General features: G+C 46.0%; 1 protein-coding gene across 1 annotated transcript in view; it reads left to right on the top strand.

Annotated features, from left to right (window-relative positions):
* Nucleotides 1-10115, top strand: part of LOC146868883 (general transcription factor 3C polypeptide 4-like) — a 51482-nt gene extending 41367 nt beyond the window's left edge. Inside the window, exon 5 of the mRNA XM_085613913.1 lies at nucleotides 9100-10115. Within this exon, the coding sequence (XP_085470039.1) occupies nucleotides 9100-9164 (65 nt within the window). The 3' untranslated portion in view covers nucleotides 9165-10115. The remainder of the gene's footprint in view (nucleotides 1-9099) is intronic.
* The last annotated feature ends 12192 nt before the right edge of the window (nucleotides 10116-22307 follow it).

The raw sequence follows: 22307 nt of genomic DNA, 5'->3' as shown, positions 1-22307 counted from the left end.
AATTGGGCGGCGAGCCATATTACAGGGATGTTGCGGAACGGAATAAGGGACACGTGAGCCAACTCGAAGTAGAGAGGGTTTTATTTTTCTCAAGACACGCTTTCTGGGGGACGCCAGGTTTAGTAAGCAAATGTCCGATCTGATCCGATAAGTCCTCCTCTGGGGGGGTGGTTCTCCTCCTGATCCTGGTTTTTCCTCTTGACTGCCGCTGTTGGAAGGGGAATAGCTCCAGCTCCGTCTCAGGAAAGGAAGGAGAGAATGGGCGTCAGTATCTGGTTACATCGAACTTCTTTGTGGGAAGGGGAGTGAGGGACACACTCATGAGCCACTTCTACAATAATAGTGAGATGGTGCCAGACTATGGGAGCGAAGTGACAGTGCGAGGGGAAGGATACACACAAGGTAAACTCAGTAGGGGTATGCCGGGTTACTTAACGGGGCTCTGCCTCCTCCTGACCCAGCCCACGAAGCGCTCATGTACCTGGGTGTGCCACGCTCCTCCCGGATCGTGGCTGGGCGAAGCGCGATGCCGTTGGCCTCCTGGCTCTCCTATGGCATCCGGTAGTCCCACAGTATGATTCTGCTTCTCCCTCCTCATGCGTTCACTCTCCTCGTCTCGGGCGTCTTCTCCGGCTTCCGCGTTCTCCTCTCCCGTGTCTTCACACACCCTCAAGGAGGAATCCCAAAATCTTATTGGTCCTGGCAGTCACGTCACTGAGAGGGCGTGTGTCCTTCCTCTCCCGGCTTCTCCAGTTAAAGGGAACGCCATATTCTTCTTGTTGCTGTAAGTCCGTCGCGAAGGATGACGAGGCCCACTCCTCCTGTTGCATAGAAACGAGAGAAGATAGGGGTATCGGGGTCCACCAGTCTACTTCAGTCCCCTCTTCGCCTCGTTCCGACCACCCCTCGTCATAAGGGATCACAAATGAAGATTGGTGGGTATGTCATGGGTCACAAGATATATTGGATTGTTTCACCACCTTCTATAAACACTTGTATAGCTCCAGAACAGCAGATTCCACCCACATCATGCATAGTTATCTAGGAGATGCTCGTAAGGCATGATTGACTCCTAACCACCGGGAGATGTTATGCCAGCAGATTACAGAGAAAGAGTTTAAGGGAGTTGTTGTCCAATTGAAGAATGGTAGCGCTCTTGGGAGTAACTGGCTCCCAGCTGAATTCTATAAAGCTTATGCCGATGATATGACCCCGATCCTACTCCCAGATAAATATAGCTCCTAACATCCCATATCCTTAATGTAGACAGTAAAATACTCGTCAAAGTTCTGTCCAATAGGCTTTTGCTACTAATGCCTGCCCTTGTCCGGCTGGACTAGTCGGTTTATACCTGGCTGTTCCACAGCATACAATTTGCATTCACTCTTTATAGTTACACATCAAATAGACTCCAAGCTTGAAGTGGTGGCTACTTTTTAGATGCTGAAAAGGTGTTCGATTCCGTTGAATGAGTTTCCTGTTTATTGCCTTGGAGAGAATGAGTGTGGGAAAAGGCCTTTTTACAATTAATTAAATTCCTGAGTCCCTGAAAGCATGGATATGGGTGAAAGACTTACTGGCTAAGCCATTTAATATTGGCAGAGGGACGCGACCGGGGTGCCCGTAGTCCCCGCTCCTCTTTGCTATTGTCATGCAGTCAATGGCCTGCCTCCTACAAGACAGTCACCACCATAGGAGTATCCGCTTCAGATAACTGCATGCTCTATTGTCGATGTATGCAGATGACGTTCTCCTACTAATACAATTTTTTTTAAACCCTGACTGTAACTTGAACCCAATCATATGTGATAGAATTGCATGTGGGTGGTCGAGGCTCCAAATAAATTGAACACATCATTATTAGTCCCCCTCGCTGATGCCATTTAATGACCGGAGCTCGAATTCCCGTTGTGCTGGACAACCGAGTCTGTCCGATACTTGAGCATAATGTACCATAGGGATATTGACACGGTGGTGTGGGCAAACTGTGGGACCTGTATTGCCGGGCTTACTGACTCGATCAAGAAAGATTAAATTGCCTTCATCAGTCACTGACAAGATCGCCCTAATGAAAATGTTAGTGCTTCCGAAACTACTGTATCTGTTACAGAACATTCCCATTCCCCTCTGCAGAGCGTATTTTCACACCTGTGCTCCCACATGATCACTCTGTCATGGGCTGGGAAGCAGCTGAGGATAAGCTGGTCTAAGTTACAGAAGTCCTATGATTCGGAAGGGATTGGGGGCACTGCATTTTGAGCTTTACTACTTAGTGACTCATGCACAATTTGCTCCCGATTGGATCTATAATGTCCGATGGGCACTGCGCGTGGATTTGGAATGCGGCTTGATTGAACCGGCCCCGATTCAGTCTAAACTTTACTGCGGATCACCTTGCCCAGGCTAGGAGGTATATATGGTGGTGTGCTGGGGCTTGGCGCTGACTCTGCTGGCGGAGCTCAGTGAAGACTGACTTTGGTTTGCGGCCCAGGCCGAGATCGCATATTACCTATATTGCACACAATTACGCTCCGCTTTCTGTACTGCGGTGCGAATGACTGATACGTGGGTAATTATTCCCAAATCAAAAATGTATCCCTTTGGAGGACTTTATAGCTAAGACGCCCTCCCCTATGCTGGATATACTTAGCTACCATATCCTTAAACACGTTTGAAGCGGCTCATTCAGACATTTCCAGATGCTCCTGCTGACCGGGAGTTAATACATATTCCTGCAGTGCCACAAATCCGACAAACCTCTTGTGACACACCTGCATAGCAAGGTATCCTGCGCTACCTCCGAACCCGAATGGAATGCTTGCACACAGTGGTCTGTGGACCTGGGTTATTGACATTACTGGCAAACAGTCGTTTTGTTGTGCGCAAACCAAAAAAAATTCCCCAAATGGGAAATATATACTTAATCATTATAAATACTTGCACAGGATCTATTCTACCTCCTGTTGGCATAATGAAAGACAGCATGTTGTCCGACACTGCATGTCGCAGATGTGTTGCCCCAGGTGCCGGTCCACCCCCCCCCCATCAAGTCCGTGCCCAGCGGTTGCGACATTCTGGAACCAGGTGATGCATGCATTGGATACGATAGATCACACAACCCCCATATCCCCAACAATACTATTACTGGGAGGCATATTAGTCGCCCGAGGCACTGTAGGAAACTGCTGGCAATGGCGTCTTTGGGCCTTAGATGGATGGCCTTGACCTGGGGGGGGCAAAAGGACTCCTCAGTTAAAATATTGGTGGAAAGACATTAATATGTTCAGTGAATTGGCTGAACAATATTGTGAGCTGTTGCCGCCCTCATGTAGACCAAGAGACCTTTGGGGGCCCTCTAAGAGGATATGTTTTGGAGCCACATGCACTTGGACAATCGACTAGATGGACATGGCGGAACATGAATGGGAAAGGAGATTGAGCCCCAGTGTAGCCTGATGGACAATTCAAGACCGCACGCGGATCCTAGAATTCCACGGGGCGGGGTGGGTGGGTCAGTATGGGGGTCTTTAATGTATATGGTGAATAGGTCAAGCTTATACCCAAGTGGGCTGTTGCATGATGTATTTAGTTGGAACACTGTCTGTTATGGTTGTACAAACAAAATCTAATAAATAAAAATATATTTTGCTCTGCTTAAATTATTTCAAATTCTTAAACCTAATGTGTTCAGTTATCCAATTTCAGTTTTCTTTTCATTAATATCCCACGTTTTAAGTTAAAATGTTTTGTTACTGGTGAATTAGTTGCAAAGCAAACCAAGTTCCCAATTTAGCCCATTTGGTAATACCCCATGCCAGCCGCGCGGACAGTTTCTGCACAGCTACTGATATGCAATCTGCCCAATTCGGGAGATGCATGTCGAGGTATCCGGGGAGACACCAACCGATAGCTCAGTATTTGGGGAGGAGTCGGATAGGCCTCCTACTAGTACCCCTTTTCCACCAACTATTTCTAGGGGGCAACCAGTGTTGGCCTGCCCCGACGCACTCGAGTCATCTCTGCCAAGTAGGGAGTCACTGGAGGGGGCCATTTTATCTACGGAGCCTGTGGCGCTGCCGATCAGCCAGGTGGCTACCACCACCGCCAGTGCCCCTCTTGCAAGAGAATTAGCAATGGGGTGTGAAGGGAGTGGTAGTGTCCCACTGAGGGTAGTTAGTTGGAACATAGCGGGCCTTGCAAGAAATATAAGCATACCAGATTGGAATGTTTTGATAGAATCATTTGGGATTTGCTTGTTCCAGGAAACTTGGTGCCTGGAACCACAGCATAAGATGGGTTATACCACCTACTTTGTCCCTGCCATATGCTCAAGTGGAGGGAAGGGGCGCCCCTCGGGAGGGTTGACAATCTGGGTAAGCATCTCCTTGCGGTACTCCATCAAATGCGTAGCTATGAAGTCACCTGACCTCCAGAGGCTAACAGTGAGAGGACCATGTGGAGGGAGAGTGCTTGAAATTTTCAACATCTATGTCGGAGGTGCACGGGGCGGTTCGTCCACTCTGCCCTTAACTGGCATTGACGAGGAACTCAGAAATACTAAAGCGGATTCCTTCGTCATGCTAGCTGGGGACCTTAACTGCACGTTTGAACCCCTTGCTGTGGACGATGTGCTTGGCAATAGAGATGATGACGCTAGGAGAGGCATTCCATCGTTGCAAATCGCGCCAATTAGGAGATGGAATCCAAGTGCCATCGATCTTAATGCCCTCTGTTTGGAGCACGGCCTCAGAGCAACCAATGGCAGATCCAATTCAGATCAAATGGGGGCCCACACGTTCAACAGAGTAGGGCATTCCTCACGAATCGACTACATTCTGCTGAACTATTGCTTGTGGGCCCATCTGCTGGATATGGCGGTCTTGCCGTCCACTGACAGTGATCATAATCCGCTGTCTCTGTCCCCTCTGTGGATGGGATACTCCCCTCCCCCAATCCCACACGTGTGGAGAACTACACATGAAGTGTGCCCCTCTAATAGTGGTAGGCGCCTGAAATGGAATAATATTGTTGGTAATGAGGGAAAGATCTTGGAGGTAAAATCCATAATGGCAAATATCCCTCCACGCTTCGACTCCCCGCCTCTATCAGTGCACAGGAGGTTTCCACACTGTTCGTCTAAACCACGTATGCACTAGGTGAACTGTTTCTAGCCCACAATGCGGGAAAAAGGAGTATTATAAGAGGCGGCACGAAGGGTAATGCTGGGTGGTTTTCACCTGCTTGTCGAGAAGCCAAAAGGGATTTAATAAAGGCAGTGAAATCCAAGAATAGAGCCCTGATCAGTGTCGCAAGGGGCAATCAAAGGAGGGTTATAACTAAGGCTAAGGCAGAATGGGAGAACCAGTTTTGGTACGACCTCAAGGCCGCTAGTCTAAGGAAGGACTCGAAGGGTTTTTGGGACCAGCGAAGAGCTAGGGATAAACCCGTGGACTCATTAATAACATGTAATATACCGGAGGGCGCGTGGTTTGACCACTTCTCCCAGCTCTACACAGTGGTCCCGGGTATGGGGGCAAGTTTGCCAGAACGGTATCGTTTAGCATTCTGTGAGTTTAAAGATGAGCACCTGTTCACAGCTAAGGAAGTGGAAGGGGTGATTAAATGCCTCGTCCCCAACAAAGCAGCAGGCCCGGATGGCATACCAGGAGATTTGTTACGCATCAATCCGGCGGAGTGGGGAAAACTCATCGCTGCCCTACTGAATGCTAGTTTTGATGGGGCAACCTTCCCGGGCTCATGTAAAGGTGCTGAAGTTGTACCAATCTTCAAAAAAGGGAGCCGGACCGACCCAGCCAATTACCGCCCCATAAGCCTCTTAGACTCCTCGCAGAAAGTGGCAGGAAAAGTGGTTCTGGGTAGGGTATTACACTGGATCGAGGAAAAAGGCATTCTCTCTGACTTTCAGGCTGGATTTAGATCGGGCATGGGGACGATAGAGCAATCCTTCCGTCTTCTGATGCTGTATTGGAAAGTGGTTGTACTGGGCAAAGGCAGCCTGTATCTTGCTTTTATAGACCTGCGTACTGCCTTTGACCTGGTCCCACGTAGCCAACTCTGGAGTGTACTTAATGACCAGGGCATTCCATCATACCTATTAAGCTTACTGGTAAAATTACATGCCGATAATTTTGCACAGATCAGGTGGGGAAACCAGGGACAAAAAACAGCACGAATACCTGTAAATAGAGGGGTCCGCCAGGGATGTGTCCTAGCCCCCACTCTGTTTTCCTTGTATGTAAATGGAGTGGTGGAGCACCTGCTTAAAGTTCCAGCAGATGCACCATCCCTGGCTGGCCGAAGAATACCTACCCTTCTATTTGCAGATGATACCCTCCTGATCTCCAAAACCCCGGTAGGCCTGCAGAGTCTGCTAACTAGCTTCAAATCTTTCTGTGACGCAAGGGGGCTAGTTATTAACACAGGAAAAACCAAGTACCTGGTTCTTAACGCACCGAAAAAGATAGCCAAACCACCGTCCCTAGATTCTGTGTACCTCGAGAGGGTTACGGAGTTCGATTACCTCGGCATTCGCATTTGTGACTCGATGAGTTGGAAATGCCACCTTCAAAAGATGTTGCTGACTCACAAGAGGGTGGTGGGTGCCCTTCTTAAGGAACAACGTGCATCATCCCTAAAACCCATTGCACCCATACTAGACATCTACAGGGCAAGGGGTGTTAGCGCAGCACTTTACGGGGCCGAACTCTGGGGGGTACACAAGGCTGATCAGTTATCCCGCTCAGAAAGCAAATTCCATAAAGATTTAATGGGGCTTCCCTATAGCACCCCCAACCCTTCCACTGCTTTTAGATATGGGTACCCGATCAATTAGTGACCAGGCTAGGCTTCGCCCTCTCCTCTTATGGGCGAGAATATGGAGAGTTCCAGAAATGTCGAGCTACGCAGATGGCTTAACCGACGTGTTGGGGTTACCAGGCTGGTCCAAGATCCATTGGTTGAGGGAAGTCAAGCGTCTTCTTGTCAATATGGGCCTAGGCGATGCCTGGGACAATAGAACTGACCCCCCCCCCCCCCCCCCCCCCCCCCAAAGTCTGTCCTGAAGAAAATTTTTGGTAGCTGATGGTAGAACTAGCAATACCAACTTGTGCAGGACCACTTTGGACTTTCTTTTGGTAAAGGATATGTCTTTTTGCGAACCATATTTGGATATTATCACAAAGCATAGGGATAGGGCTCTGTACTTCCAATTTAGGATAGGTTTACTCCCCGTCGGGGAACTAACATCTAGGTGGAAGGCCCCTGCTCAAACAATTTCTTCCTGCCCATTTTGTGAGAACAGGTTAGAGTCAGTCCCGCATTTGTTCTTTGAATGTCCGGCCTAAGTAGTCCCCCGCAGCAGATGGCTAAAACCACTCTGCAGAGCACTTGGAACAAGGTATTACAAGGAGGCCCTACGTATATTGAAAAATGATCCACGGCCCCTCTTTGCTTGTGGTATAGCCAAGTTCCTAGGATGGGCCTGGTGTATTAGATCATCTAGGCTTTTGTATCTTGTTTAATCTGCTTTTTAAAATGATCTTATTTAATTTATTGGGGCCATTTGTAGTATGAACTGTACGGCTATTTTCTATGCATTGGCTCCTTTTACTGTTTTATTGTTAAGTCTATGTACTGCTTTTTAAGATACTTTGTATATCGAAATAAAGCCTAATTGATGGTTGCAAACCAAGTTCCATCACTCCCTGTGATGACTTGTGTGCTCACCCCTGCAGTTGGCTCTACAGGCCTCTTTTCATAGATTTTGATTAAGGCAAGGTGTTGGAAGTATTACATTAAAACTTGAGTGTTTACACCTTGGTAATTGTTCCCATTACTCATTCAGCTTGTGAGCATTGCATTATATTGTCCTGCGATTACTTGTCATGGGTGCGTTGCCGGTATTATGGCCTGCGTTCCACAGTGTCTCTAGAAATGTTTATTGTGCTGTATCACAAGCCAGTGCTTGTTGAAATATTCCTTGTGTAGCAGTTGTGCGGGTGAGTTCCCTCGTATCAATGTATATCCAATGAGTCCTTCAAGGGATCAGTTTGTGTAGTACCCGGATCATGGAAGCTCTAACTTTGTCTGAAGAGCCTTTTTCGGCTGGTTTTGCAGCAAAGCTGTGCAGATTGCGCTCTCATGGCATGCATGTGGGTTGATGTGACCTCTTACTCTCTTCACCCACGAAGTAAGCACATGCATTCCTGTGCAAGCGTTTAATCCCTATGCTCGCGGTTGCTCATTATATCCTGTGCAGTGTGATCTTTTTGAGTCCAAATGCTCTAGCTAATTTCCAAGCACAGCATGCTGTGTCACTTAATTTAGCTAAACTATACAATAAATAACTATGTGCCTTACTGGCCCTTTCGTGTGAGAGGGCAAATGAGTTGCAGCTCTGTTGCGGTCCGGTGGTGTTTTTCTACTGGTTCGCTGCATCACTGGCCTCCTAAGACAGCCGGTGATGATCTGAGCCGACAGTGCAGTAGAGCAGCTGCCGCCGCCTGTTACCCGCTTTGCCCTTCTCAACCCCCCTAGCGCCATACTCTGCAGCATGCGGATTTGGGTTGTCGGCCTATGGTGCTTACCCGCAGTACACAGATCCACCCGTAGAGGGCAGTGCCCGACAGGCCCACCCGAGCGTCTGATGCCTCCCTTTCCACATCTGCAGAAAGGCCCCAGGACTGCTCTTAGAAAGCCTCTAGTCCACCAACTCTACCAAGCAAATATGTTCTTTCTGTTCCGGGAACCACAGCTGGAATGGTCTTTAGTTAATACAGCACAGTATACTTAAGCAAAACTGCTTGCTTTTATGTAAAGCCCAAAGTGCAAGACGTGGGAAATTATCTAAATGTCCCATCCCTATAGCAGTGAGTGGGAGGGAAGGGGGTCTCTTCTTTTTTGGGGCTGTTGGAGTAAGCACTGCTTGTTGAGTAAATATTTGCCAGTAAATTACCAAAAAAAGACCCTGACCATTGCCTGTGGAGCAGTGCTGTTTTGTCGGTGTTTCTTGACATTACAATGTGTTGCAGCATGGTTCCTCCTGTGTGGTGCTAATTCTAACTTGCTTCTTGCTTCTAGATCCCGAGTGGCTGCAGAGGCTGCTGCAGGACCCCTGCAACTTCTGTGATTCCCCCGTCTTCTGAAGACTACGGCGGAGCGCTCACACACCAAACACGTGGTCGCTGATGAGTGGACACCCCCCTTACCTGCAGTCAGGGTGCACAATGAAGCCCGTTGCCTTTGCGCTTTGTACTGTGGCCAGCAACATTCTCCAAACTGCTGCGGCCATGGAACAGGAACGCCAGACCGTAAATGTTTCAGTGTTGAGCGGTGGCATCTATCCTGTAGGGTGGATTGTTGTGCAAACGTCTCTCCCTGTACAGTCTGCTCTGCTCATGCATGGCCATGTGACCTGCAGCTACCACCAACTGTTCGAGGCACTTAACAAATGAAAGTATGTATGTGGCACAGATTGTGCCAGTTTCATAAAGGGTACCCAATGAAATGAGATTAATAGTGAACATTTTTGTGTGCTCTCAAATCCCAAGGTACATCCCTACATGAAACGCATGTGCACCGTGTGCAGCCTTTTGTGTTTCGGAGCAGGAAACAATCAATCTAGTGGCAAAGGGAGATTAACCACCCCCTCCCCCCAGGTCTGCGGGAATCCCAGGGAGGCAGCTGCTTAGTTACACACATCACTCTGCATCGATCAGGGTGTACCGTCCTGCTCGGCCATGAATGTCCACCTCCGCACAACTGGTTTGTCTTTGATCATCAGCTTGGTTCGTTGGGGTGCCGTAGCCAAAACTCCAGGTCGTGTTAGCGTCATGAGTGCGTCCTGGTTTAAAGGTCATCTTAGCGCCATGAGTGCGTCCTGGCTTGCAGGGCGAGTGAGGAGCAGACGTCGACGGCGGCTGCTCCCTGCAGTACATGGTCTCGTTACAGCAGGAATGATAGCACTGAGGTTGGGATGGAGCTCGAGAGGTGCTGGTGACCTCTAGTACCCGCCATACGAAGAGCCAGATATGTTCATTTTTTTTATTAATGTAATACTGCCATGAGTTTGTAAATAAATAACGCCTCTTGTTTAACATGGATTGTTCTGTTTTCAGTAAGAAAATAGGTTGATGTGATTAAATTGCACAATGCAGGAAACCGGACGGGGACAGCTTCAGTTCCCACTTCTCTCTAATAGATGTAAATAGAGAAGCTGTTATTTCGGTGCTTACAGAAGTAAACGTTACTTTCAGAGACTCCCAGTTTACGCACGTCCAGTGTGTAAACCTGCGGTCTGACTGACTGGTTGGAGCGGCCATGTTAATGAGCAGTCATTTGCTATGTAATGTGCATCCAAAAGTGTGGTGATGCTACTGCGGAAAAACAAGGTATATGATCTCCTTGACTTTGGTATAAACTTTTCCTAAATCCGCTCCGCAGGCCCCCCACAACAAGGGTTTCCACTTGGCATGCTTGCTCCACGCAGGACTGTAAGAGTGAAAAAGTTATGATCTGGTTTGATTGAATAAAGATTGCATTGGAGGGGAGAACATTCAACGGGTGATATATATATTTTTTCCTCTTCAAATACTAGAAGGGTCCTTCAGCAGGCAGGTAGTTCTGTGTGCAGGCTGACTGTATAAACAGCATTCATCCATTACTCATCCACCGATAGTAATTCTCCATTGTAGAGTAAGCACCAGGTGAAGATGAGTAGGCAAGCTGAAAGTCAGTGCAAAGGAAGTACATGCAGGAGGTGTAATACTGGTGTCCTGATAACAACCCCCAGGAACATGTATGAGAGCCACCTGGGTCTGAGGCAGCAAAGGATGTGGACACAGGACTCTTGGGCTTAGTAATAGGAATGAGGATCCGGATGAGCAGAGAATTTAGGCACAATCCAGATGAGTGTGGAAAGCTACAGCACAACCGCCGTGGGAGCATGGGGCAGCACTGATCAGGGCCTGGAACCCGTGCCTGCCTGGGAAAAGCGTGGGAGCGGGAGAAGGCATGGCAAGCTGGGTGTTGGGGTACGGCACAGACTGCAATTGGATCAGCCAGTACCTGAGTAGGGCTGAAAAACCGTATGGGATTTAGATAGAAATACTATGTAGATGGCAGCTCTGAAAATGGTGGATCCAATTGACCTTCAGTCTTTCTAAATTTCTTTTGAGACCGTTTTCTGCTCCTTGCTCGTCTTATTAGATCTGCGCTGTTGGAGCAACGCAGGCACTTCTATCCAGCGGGAGAATTGTATGACCTCCTGCTTCACTCTAGGCAAACTGCTCCCTCAGTACCCATGTAACTGCAACAGGACACCAACGAACTGCATGTCTCTTCTCCGCCTTACATCATGCAGGTAGGAAACCAAAAATGACCATCAGAGCTACATAGCCTTCAGGAGGCTCCGCTCCTTCTGTCTCGGCCACACTCTCGGTATCTATGATGTGTGTAGACTCCGCCTTTGAATATTCCAGGGACGCGCAGCTCTGTGATAAATCTTTCCATGGGCCACCGCTGCCATGTAAACCAAATGTGTACTTCATCTGATGGTTTTGTCCTATGTCCCTGGTGTATGAACAGCACCCCACACTGCCTACCCTCAGGCTGTTTATCAACCAGACATTTGTCAAAACGATTACCACTATCGATGCTCTTTTTTGCACATTACTGGCTCGTAATACAAAGCCACTGAGCAGCATTGCAAGTGTCCTGCCCTTCGTTCCTTCTAAGACCTCCGGAAGTGGACAGTTAAATGCCGGTTAGTGGGAGGAGAAGCCCACCCGTTGGTCTTCAGTGAGTGACTTCTGATCAGGATCGAGTGAAGAGGGGACGAACCGGTGCTCCATCACACTCACTAAGCACATGTCAAACACTGTCCTATGGAACTACAACACCATAGGAAAGGAGTCCCATGTGTGCAGAATTGCATGTGCTACCAGTCCGCAGTAGTCTTGGCGATAGCAAGCCACACTTAAGATTTCCCCACCCGTCTGTGTGCAGCCACAGTCTCAAATTATTCATCACCCTCCAAAAAAGATCTTGTGCTCATGTTACCATCATAAGTTCAGTGCAAATCGGCAAAAAGCACTTTGTCCTCCTCTTATGAATGTTCTGACTGCTTATTCTCGTAGATCTACTCTATGTATACCATAGCAGCCTCAAGACGGATACATTTATATATCCCAATGTGTCCACACCATCTCTGAGCAAGCATTGAGTTGGGCGGGCCAGAGAGGGTGTAAATTCTTTAAACTCGGACTACTGATGTCTCCCATCCCCACTCGGCATTTCACTCCGCTCCTTTCCTCAGACGTTGAAATCTTCCAACACAGTGGTTTTTATTAAATATTATAACTCTTGTAAAATAAATCACAGCTCGGTGTGTGCGCTCTGGGATGCAGGAAGAGCCTTCCATAGAGCAATGTTGCCTTCTTATTTCAGACTGTCCTTGCATGACCGCCTTCCGAGTCCCGAATAAACGGGGGGGGGGGGGGGGGGGGGGGCGCGAGAGAAGCATACTGCTGCAGCCCCTGCGGTGGGACCTTCTAGGTGCCCCCCATCCCCATATTCAACAGAAAGCCAACGAATATGAGACTGGGGGGGGCGTTCATCCCATTCTGTTGGGGGCTGGGGACATCTTGCATCAGCCCACTATGCTTCAAACACTACACTCTAGTAAACCGCCCCCGTCAGGCGCACCTCTCTGGGATGTCCCCCGTTTACTAATCTTTTGTCATGCATTCGAACTACAATAGTCTTCCTGGCAAACACTCCATGAAAATAATTATCTATTCCCGACATGGGTGAAATTCCAATAAGCAATTACAGAAGCCTACTATCTTTGCTTGTAGTAGTAAAAAATGCATTTCAAAGCATCACCTGGAAAAGGTGCAACCCTTCTGGAGAGGGAATAAATTACCAAGGGAACAATGGTTGACACACCAATGTAGTTTAACAAAGAAATCAAGATCAGCATGGGAAATAAATACTGGAAGAGCCGCAAAGAAAAAGGAATTATCAGATGTGTTCATTTTTTTTTTTCATGGGGCAGAATGACTTCTTTCTCCACTTTTCAACTACAGTTTAATTAGACATTCCTTCCTGCATGAGGTGGAATTCTTCCATAAAAGGCTGAAGGTGTTTGAATGTGGATTAACTGGATGCGTAGAATTTTGTAAATGGAAAAATCTTGAGAATAAACAAAAGCGAGACCACTCCGAAAACCAAATGCATGCCTAAGGGAGAAAATATTCAGGAAGAAACAAAATTAGTGTTGGTAAAAGGTAACACACATGAACAGTATGGAGGGGAATATTTAACAAACTGAGTCCAGATTTGCCAGTGCATGTACTTAGAACAACGGCATGGTCAGGTGAAACTAAATGAGTGGTGGCAAGCAGCAACTCTTGGAAGTATGAAAAAGGCCTTTGACGTGGCTGCTCGCGTCATTTTGTGTGTGCGCCTGCAAAATGACTTGGGTGCTTTTTTGTTTCTTACTCTCCTTTTTAGTTACGATATCAGTTGGATCTGTAACCAAAAAGAAAATGCAACCCGTGAAAGCATTTTTTATGTGAGCCAGGGATGCCGAATGGAAGCTTCGGGGAGCCAAAGCAATACATGGCATAAGAGAAGTAGCTAATGTGGAACCAACACAGAGAATGGTTGGGAGGAAGGATACAGAAGCAACACGTGGGGGGATCTGCGGAGGACTGGAAAGCGGCTTTGGGGAGGGCCAGATGAGGAAGGAACACGGAGAGTGCGAGTGGTGGGGGCGATGGGGAGAAGCAACGTGTGAGCAACAGGAAGGGGATGGGTGACGGAACAACGCCGGGAGAGGAGTGCAAGAGGAAAGCAGCTCAAAAACCCATGCACTCTCATAGTGAATAAAATAAGTGATGGTAAAGAGGCAATACTCCATCGGAGGGACAAACAGAAGATTGACATGCTGGGATACAAATAAGTTGGCAAATGACCTAGATAAGGAAAGCCAACCAATGGTAAACAGTGAGCAGGCTTCCAGCCCCTCCTATTTTTGGTAAGTCACAATATGCCTCACAACAGACCAAATATACAGAGTCTAGTAGGCTTGACCTAACAAGGCCCAACTTAGAATGTGATCACTTACAGAAGAATTGCCCTGTTAGATGTCAATATAAAATACTTTTCAAAAATATTTGGAGGCCTGGGCACTTCATTCCAATCTAATACTGTTTAATCAAACTAGATTTAAGTCTGCAGTGTGTACCTCCAACAATCTTGTGGCTCTACTGACTGACAAAGCACAACATAATAAATCTGTGTATGTACATGTTTTGCTGATTAAGTGCAACATTTAATAGTCACTAGAAAACACAGATGGCAAAAAATAGATAGCCGGTCCATTTCTCCACGCTTATTACGAGCCATTTCGTTGCTCTATTCAGACACCTAGGTCACCGCTGCTTTTTAACTAGTATATATTGGACTTAAGCAGGCAACTTGGTGCTGCCAACTCCCATCCACCGAAAATCAGTTAAATCCGTTCTTGCCATACAACTGCCCTTCAATATGAGGATAGCATAGTTTTATTAAATCCTACAGGTGTGGGTCTCCAAAACTATTAACTTTGCTTAATTCTTGCTGCCAAATGTATGCAAGTTGGTGAATTTTAATAAAACAATCCTAGTTGTTTGAGATAGGAAAGTGCATAAATGGGGCTTGTGGAACTTCTGCAATTACTCGGTTGGTAAGATACCCAAATATAACAACCTAGGTGTTTGGCTTGACGAGAGTGGTGGTCATGAATAACCTGTAAGCTTATTAAAACCAAAAGGGAACTCACTGTACTTTGCCTTCAGTGCCCGATTGAGGTCACCCAAAAAACCCACACAAACATTTAAAGCCATAATGTTCAAGTTAATTCCCCCACCGACTCACACCCCATCGTATGGGGTGGAATTTTTTCCAGACTTGAACATGTTCTCAATTTATTGCAGTGTAATCTCTATAGGCCTCTAGTCATGCCCCCACAGAGCTTATTGCAGTACGAGATTAGAATGGATCTGGGCCCTGTGTACCAACAGCTAGTGTTGGAATCTGCTTTTCTAAAAATAGATTTAAGTTAAAAAAAATGCTCAAATAAATTCTCTGAAATGTTTATCTGGGAAACTACTGTGAACAACTTTTTACTTGAACTCTGCCTAAATGTCTCAAGGCTCACTGCTTGTGGGAGTCAAAAATCCCTCTTTCTACGTTGAAAACTTTATTAAATCAAATCAAAACAAACTTCATTTTAGAAGACCAGTTCATGTTTCAAACAAGAATGCATGCTTGGGTACTAATAAACCGCGTCAAACAACTCAGTCCACAAAAGTAACTTGCCGAAGCTTATTACAAACTAAAACTAATTCAGTTGAGATTCTGCTTTCTTGCAACATTAGACTTCCTTTCCAAATGGACACTGTGGCCAAGCAAGCTGGACTGCAGGCTATGCAAAAATGAAACCGAATTGCTTGCACATATCCTATGCACTTGCCCGTTTCCAGTTACTGAAAGCAGGAAATGGCTACAAGATCTTTTTTTTATTAGGCCTGGGTGTGAAATACTGCTCTGCTCGTGTTCCCAAAACGCAGAGCGGAGTTTATCCCTTGCTTGCCAATGTGAAGTTGGCAAGCGGGGAAAATCTTACTCCAGACCACCTCCCTGTGAGATTTCTCAATCTTGACGCGGTTCACGACTGCTCATTTTGAGATCTTCTGTTCGCGTTGAGGAAGCTGTTGCTCGAATAGAACATCTACTCTAGCGACAGAACGAAGCAGCGCCCTCTTGCGCTGCGCATGGTGGTGTTCGCTCTGATTTTCCAGCGTGGGATAAACACCTGGTGCTGAAAATCAGCGCGAACGGCATTGACCTAGAACACTCTGCTGCTTGTGGAACTCCGTGTAGCGCGCCTGAGTTTTTTTGGTCACTTGCGGAGTTCCTCATAGTGAAACTCCGTCCAGGCCTACTTTTAGTTTTAATATCGGCAGCTATGACCGCTTTATTATATTTTGATTGAAAGGAGATCTGCAGGTGATGACAAGGTTCATAATATTTATGAATCATGCCACATCCTTTTTAGCTAAGTTAGTAACAGCCTTGATGAGCTGCTGTTATAAATCTACCAAGTTCCACAACAGTTTGTAGGGGAACATGTAGTATGCAGATTAAACAATGTTACTTCATGTTAGTTGAGGGATTACTGCATGATCTTTTAAATACATCAATTCGGTGTACGCTTTTTAAAATTATTTATAGCGTGCTTAATTTATTCCTGCAGAGTTTAATGGCTCTGTTAGATCAACTTGCTGAGCCCCAAAGTTTTTACATTTTGCTGCCTTAATCTGTCGTATAAATGCACAATTGTGTATATACAACTACTAGAAATGTGGCTTCATCTGTCTCAATCAAGCTTTGTAGCCAATGGTCTTATCTTTAAGGTTTTAATGTGGCTGTGCTATCTCTTCTATGCACTATGTTTATAATGGGTTCAATTAACTATTAAATAAATATATATAGGTCTTCTGGACAGTACTCTTAAGTTAGCAAAAACAACTTTTTACAATTTATTTACCTGTGATTTATCCTGGAAATCTGCTGAGAATAGTCATTCTTCTTGGCTCCTTTGCCATTTTATGATCTTCTGACCATCTGTACTTTCAGAACTAAGGCTTTGTATACTTCTATGTTGTATTAATGGTTTTTCAGACCTTTTAAGAGCGGGGTATACTGTTGAGCTCTGCAGCCACGGCAGAGTCTGATGCACTGTAAAGTCTGGTGTGCATGGGGTTTGCAGCCGCCGAGCAGTGATCAACGCTCTCCAAAAAGGGTGCGGGTGCCACATTGACAGCAGGACAAGATATGTTGTACATACCTCTGTTCACCCTTTGGTATTTGGCAAATGGAGATGGATGAAAAGAAGTGAGTTTAGGTCCCTTGCATAGGGAAAACAACTATCTTGTTACAGGAAGTACTATTTATTCCCATGGGGCATGCTAATAGAAGATTGCTGTAATGTGTCCAGGCCATGCTTAGGGTTAGTAGCACAAGTTAATATATGAAAATGTGTTTTTTTTTTTTTTTTTTTTTTTTTTTTTTAGTGCGCTGCAACACTTCGGTGATTCTGTCTTTGATGTTTTCAATGTTCCTTGCATTCCAGTTCCAGGTTTCCTTTTTCCGGGTTACATTGGCCTTGCTTTTTCCTGCTTCTGATTTGCTTATTTTTACTCCTGTGTGGTTTTGCTTTTTGTTTTATTTATTTAATACATTTCTTAGAAAATATTTGTCCTGGCTCATTTCAATCTGAGCCTCTTTTTGTTAGCATTACTAACCTATCCTTTATGTCCTAATTGCACAACCATTTCATTGATACTCCGTATATGGTGGGTATCAAACAGGGACACTGAATTTGTCATAAATCTATCCATAAGCGAGTGCTACCAGCAACTGGAGAGTTCCATTCATTGCGGGATGGTTCAGTAACCCCTCAATTTGAACATCTTCTGTATCTCTTCTTTTATGGCCTGTTTGGACCTCATAAATGCAATTTATTTTATTATCTTATAAAGCACGCAGATACCCAAAAACCGTTTCCCGACGCTAAGCATAGCAACAAAAAAAAACCTAAATGCCAAATTAATATTGCCATGTCTTCAGACCTTTGCAAAAAGCAAACAGAGAAGTGCGGTCCCTTAGGGATTTGGGAAGGGAGTTCCACAGTCTCCGGCCCAACATAGCGAAAGAGCGTTCTCCCATCTGGGCGAAAAAAAGTTTGGGAACAATGCAAAAGGCCAGATTCGATGATCTCAAAGTATGTGTAGGGGTATATGCGATCACTGGGTCTTTAATTTAGTGTGGACAAAGGGTCCTAAATAGAATGTTTGGCGGCTGTTAGCCAATGCAGCACAAGGAAGAGATGTGTGAACTAAGTGTGCTTAGGAAGCCGAAACAGAAGTCATGGCTGCTGAATTCTGGACCATCTGCAAGCCGCCTGATGGAAGCCTGATCTATTCCCAAATATAAAATGTTACCATAATCCAATCTGGTTAAGATTAGGGCTTGAACCGTGGTCCTTTGTGCCGATATCCAACCCGAAGATCTTACCCCATTTCAGTACTGTGAAAGTAACCTGAGCTTTCATTGAAAGTTTTTCAACCTAGAACAAAACCGAAGTTCTTAACCTTCGGGGGCAGGTTAGGAAGAGGTGCCAAGGATTCTGGCAGTGTTGTGGGGGGCCCCCGGATTGAGCGTGCTTGCCCATGACCTCCATCTTATCGCTGTTAAGCTTGAGACAGTTAGTACTCATCCAAGTGGCCACTCGAATCAAGCCTAGGTTAAAATCAGATGGTCCATGATCCTGTGCAGATGACAAAGAAAATATGGTGTCATCTGCATAAGAAAAAAGTTCAAACCGCAACTCTCCACTACGTCTGCCAATGGTCGGACGTAGATCTTAAGTAGCAGAGGACAGAACCCTGAGGGACACCTGAGAGCAAGGACAGTGTTTTATATTTAACATTGGCAGAAAAGACTTGAAACGTGTGATCCTTTAGAAAAGATGTTAACCAGGCCAAGAGTTTTCCTTCCAGACCAATAGATAACTTGTGCAAGATGAGATGAGACAACGCATCAAAGTCTGCGCTAAGATCGAATAAAATAATCACTGCCGTTCCCTCCTGCAGAGAAATTTGTCAAATTCAACTGGATTGACAGGTCAATGTTAGGTTTTTTAAGAGCAGAAGAACCCAAGCGTGCTTCCAGCTCTGTGGAACATGGCCCTCCAGTAGAGAGGTGTTTAAGAGATTCATCACCACCTGTAGTAGTGCCAGATCCAGCAAGCCAATCTTAGAAAGTGGTAGTGAGTTCAATGGGGAGCCCGATTTTATGGGTTGGGGAGAAAGTAGAGAAGTCCGGGGGCAGGATGACACAGCAGAACTAGCATCACATCTCACCCTGTCATTATACTCCTGTATAATTCAGTGGATGGCTTGCAACAGCTGTGTCCCTAGATAATAGGTTGCACTTAACATGCTTGAACAGATGCAGATGGATGTCTACCACCTGTGGGATGAAATTGGGCAAGCTCCTTGCACTGAATCTGAGTGAGCTGGAGACATTGCAAGGGTCAGAGAGTTCTCTAACCACCTTAAAGAGCGTCTTGGGACGGTTGAGCATTCGTGATTTTATCAGAATGGAATAAATCGTGGGCTATTCTACAAAGTCCATGCTAGGTTTTTTTAATCACATATTCTTTTTGGACACCACATCATAAGATTGTCTCCAAAGTCTTTCCGGACCTTTGCAACGTTCTTACTCTAGACAAAGCAAATCATTGAACCAGGGAGCTGATGGGACAGAACTAATTGAATAAGGTGGCAAAATGACATCCAGAGATTTGACAATCCAGCCCCCGATCTTGATCAGCATTCTGAGTTCAAACCGGTTTAGAGTGCAGGAGCTGCGGCGATTTAATGCCAAAATATCCAATGTAGACCAGATCCTAGACTTAGTGACTGTCTTGTGCAGCTCTCTCAGAGGGCTAGCTGGGATCCGAATAGTGAAAGAAACCGCGAGTGATTTGACCAGACCAAAGGTATTGGAGAGTCTGTGGTTAGATCTGTCATATTTGAAACTGTTGTAGGTTCTGAAATAATGTGGTGGTGTTTTAGATAGATTCTTCCTGGACCCTTGGGTAATAATCTGGAGATGGAACGCAGCAACTGGCTTAACACTTTTCTTTGATTCTCATTTAGATTCTGAATGATGGATTTCTTTTCATCTTTTTTTTAATGTTGACTCTACTACTTTTAGCGTTGCGTATGGTCTGTTCTCATTTTTTTCAGGAGACTGACATGGAAAGTTGGGTTTCCTTTTGATTTAGTATTTCCATTCTGATAGTGACTTCTAGCTGAAGATTCCTCACCTTTTGAATATTCCTGAGGCGTCGCACTGGATCCAGAAACTTTTCAACACTACCTCTGCACACTGGAAGGCGGCGGCTTGCGGTTCTGCACTGATGCCATTCTGCTCCTGAAATAATGTGCGGGGCCTGTACACACCAATCCTGCACACTGCTGTCCGTTCCTTTCTTTTCATGCCTTCAGATGTGGATCCGAAACTCACTTTCGAGACTGAGGCACTTACTTCAATATTTTTTTTTTTAACCAGTCTTTCTACAATGTCCAAGGCATGTCACCCCTAAAAATGACTGGTTTCAATCCCTATAGGTACAGTCTCAAACAAATGTCTATGACAGAATCTCCAACAGGTAAGCCTCTGGTCGAGCTACAAATCCGAGGCCTGTGGGGACTGCGCATCGATGAACTTGGATGCCATCAGGGGAAAGCAAGATTAATCTTCGCCACACTCCAAGTCCTCAAGTAAGCGCAAGAAACACTAAGTTAAAGTGGAGTCTTGCTCTTGTTCTGGAAGTCATCTGACTTTGAAGCTGATCCTGGAGCTTTTTGGGGCACAACCTGAGTTTCCGGGGCCTTCAGCCATGCCAGGTCAAACTGAAATAGTCTGGGCAGCTGTGTTCCAGCTCTTTGGCTCCCCGCTGACTGGCTCTGGTGTGTCTTCGGGCCCCAAGGAGCACAGGTGCGTTCCACCCAGCATACCACCAATGGGCTAGCCCTCAACACCAGCTGTACCCTCCTCACTTGTTTTTCCTCCAACTCTGCTGCCTGTGCCATGACCCACACCGGCCCTGGGCTCGTTGACGCTAATGCCGACTTTGCCACAGCAGCGGTTTGTCCTCTCTGATGCAGGTCTGACCTTGACCAGCGATGTGCTCAAATCTGCCTGAGGTGTCTCTCTATTCTGCTGCAGGAAGTGCAGGCCCTTTTGGTCAAAGGGGCTCTTGAGAGGGGGCCAGTGTGAGAAGTAGGATATGGTTTTCATTCCCATTACTTTCTGATGCCCAAGAAGGACTGAGGTCTTCTTTACTGTTCCTTGCTTTGTGGAATTTTCCAGGGTTTATCGTTTGTCCTTTAGGTCTTTTAAGTCAGTAAAAGAGGGCAAAAAGAGTCTCACCCAGCATCCATTTTTCTTTCAAAATGTTACACTGTATATTTCTGCATCTATCCCTAATCTTTCATGAATGGCATTTTTGCTATTGAAAAAGGAGCACTGCCACCTGGGTTAGCCAACTGATTAGTTTCCGCATATTATTGTGTTGCAGTCACCACCTCTAAGAAGCTTGCTACATGCATGGGACAGGTGACCAGCTGGATGGCAGAAAGCTGTTTCAAACTGAACTGTGACAAAATAGAGCTATTGCTGGTGGGTAACAACCTCTCACTTTGGGACCAACTCACCTGGCCCCATTACTTGGTAGAGCCCTCCCTTCCTAAACCTGAAGTTAAGAGCCTTGGCGTCACCCTGGATAGAGACTTGACTATGCTCTCCCAAGCTAAGGAAGTATTAGGCACATGGTTTGGGTTGCTAAGATCCCTTAGGAAAAGGCTTAAAAGGCTTCCGTTGCACTCTCGGAGGACGATGGTTCAAGGCTTAATCCTCTCACGCCTTGACTATGGTAACTCCCTGTATTTGGGTAGCCCAGCATATGTGACAAAAAAACTGCAGGTTATTCAAAATGCAGCAGCTCGAGCATTACTAAGAGTGCTGAAATGACTCTGCCTGTCCGGCACTCGCAGAAGGCTGGGTAAACCAAGAATTGAATTGAAATCCCTTTGCATTGCCCATAGGCTGAAATATGCCCCAGGCACTAATATTCTTTATCATCTCATCACTCGACACACAGCCACCAGAGCGTTGAGGTCAAACAGCCTTTCCTTTCTTGACGTCCTCAGGATTAAGCAAAAAGAGGAGGAGCTCGCTCATTCGCCTACCTTTCCACCAAATTTTGGAATACGTTTCCATTTCAGCTTAGGTAAAATAACAATCAGTTGAGTTTTAGAAAGCAGCTAAAAACTCACCTTTTTACAGTAGTCTGGCTAAAACCTAGACACATCTGTGATTCGGTTGGCTCTTTCAGCACCAAGAGGCCCGTTGCTGGGTAGTTGTAGCGCTTTATAAAACAATCTAACAACAACAAATCAACTGATAAAATTGGAGCAAAGTACCCACTTTTCAGGTGGCCATGTGGCAATTTGAGTAATTCTCTCAAAATTAGAAAGAAAAAAAAAAGCTGGGATCTTCACTCGGATCATATTTCAGCAGAACACCGCAAGGGGTGTTAGCGTGAACCTGTAAGCAAGCCACAGTCTCTGCTAACCTCATGATAGTATCATCTTGTGCCATAGGAA

Source organism: Triturus cristatus, chromosome 1_2 (genome assembly GCF_964204655.1).
Source record: "Triturus cristatus chromosome 1_2, aTriCri1.1, whole genome shotgun sequence".
NCBI classification, from domain to species: domain Eukaryota; kingdom Metazoa; phylum Chordata; class Amphibia; order Caudata; family Salamandridae; genus Triturus; species Triturus cristatus.
The sequence above is the reverse complement of the archived record's forward strand: the minus strand, read 5'-3'. Positions and strand labels throughout refer to the sequence as shown.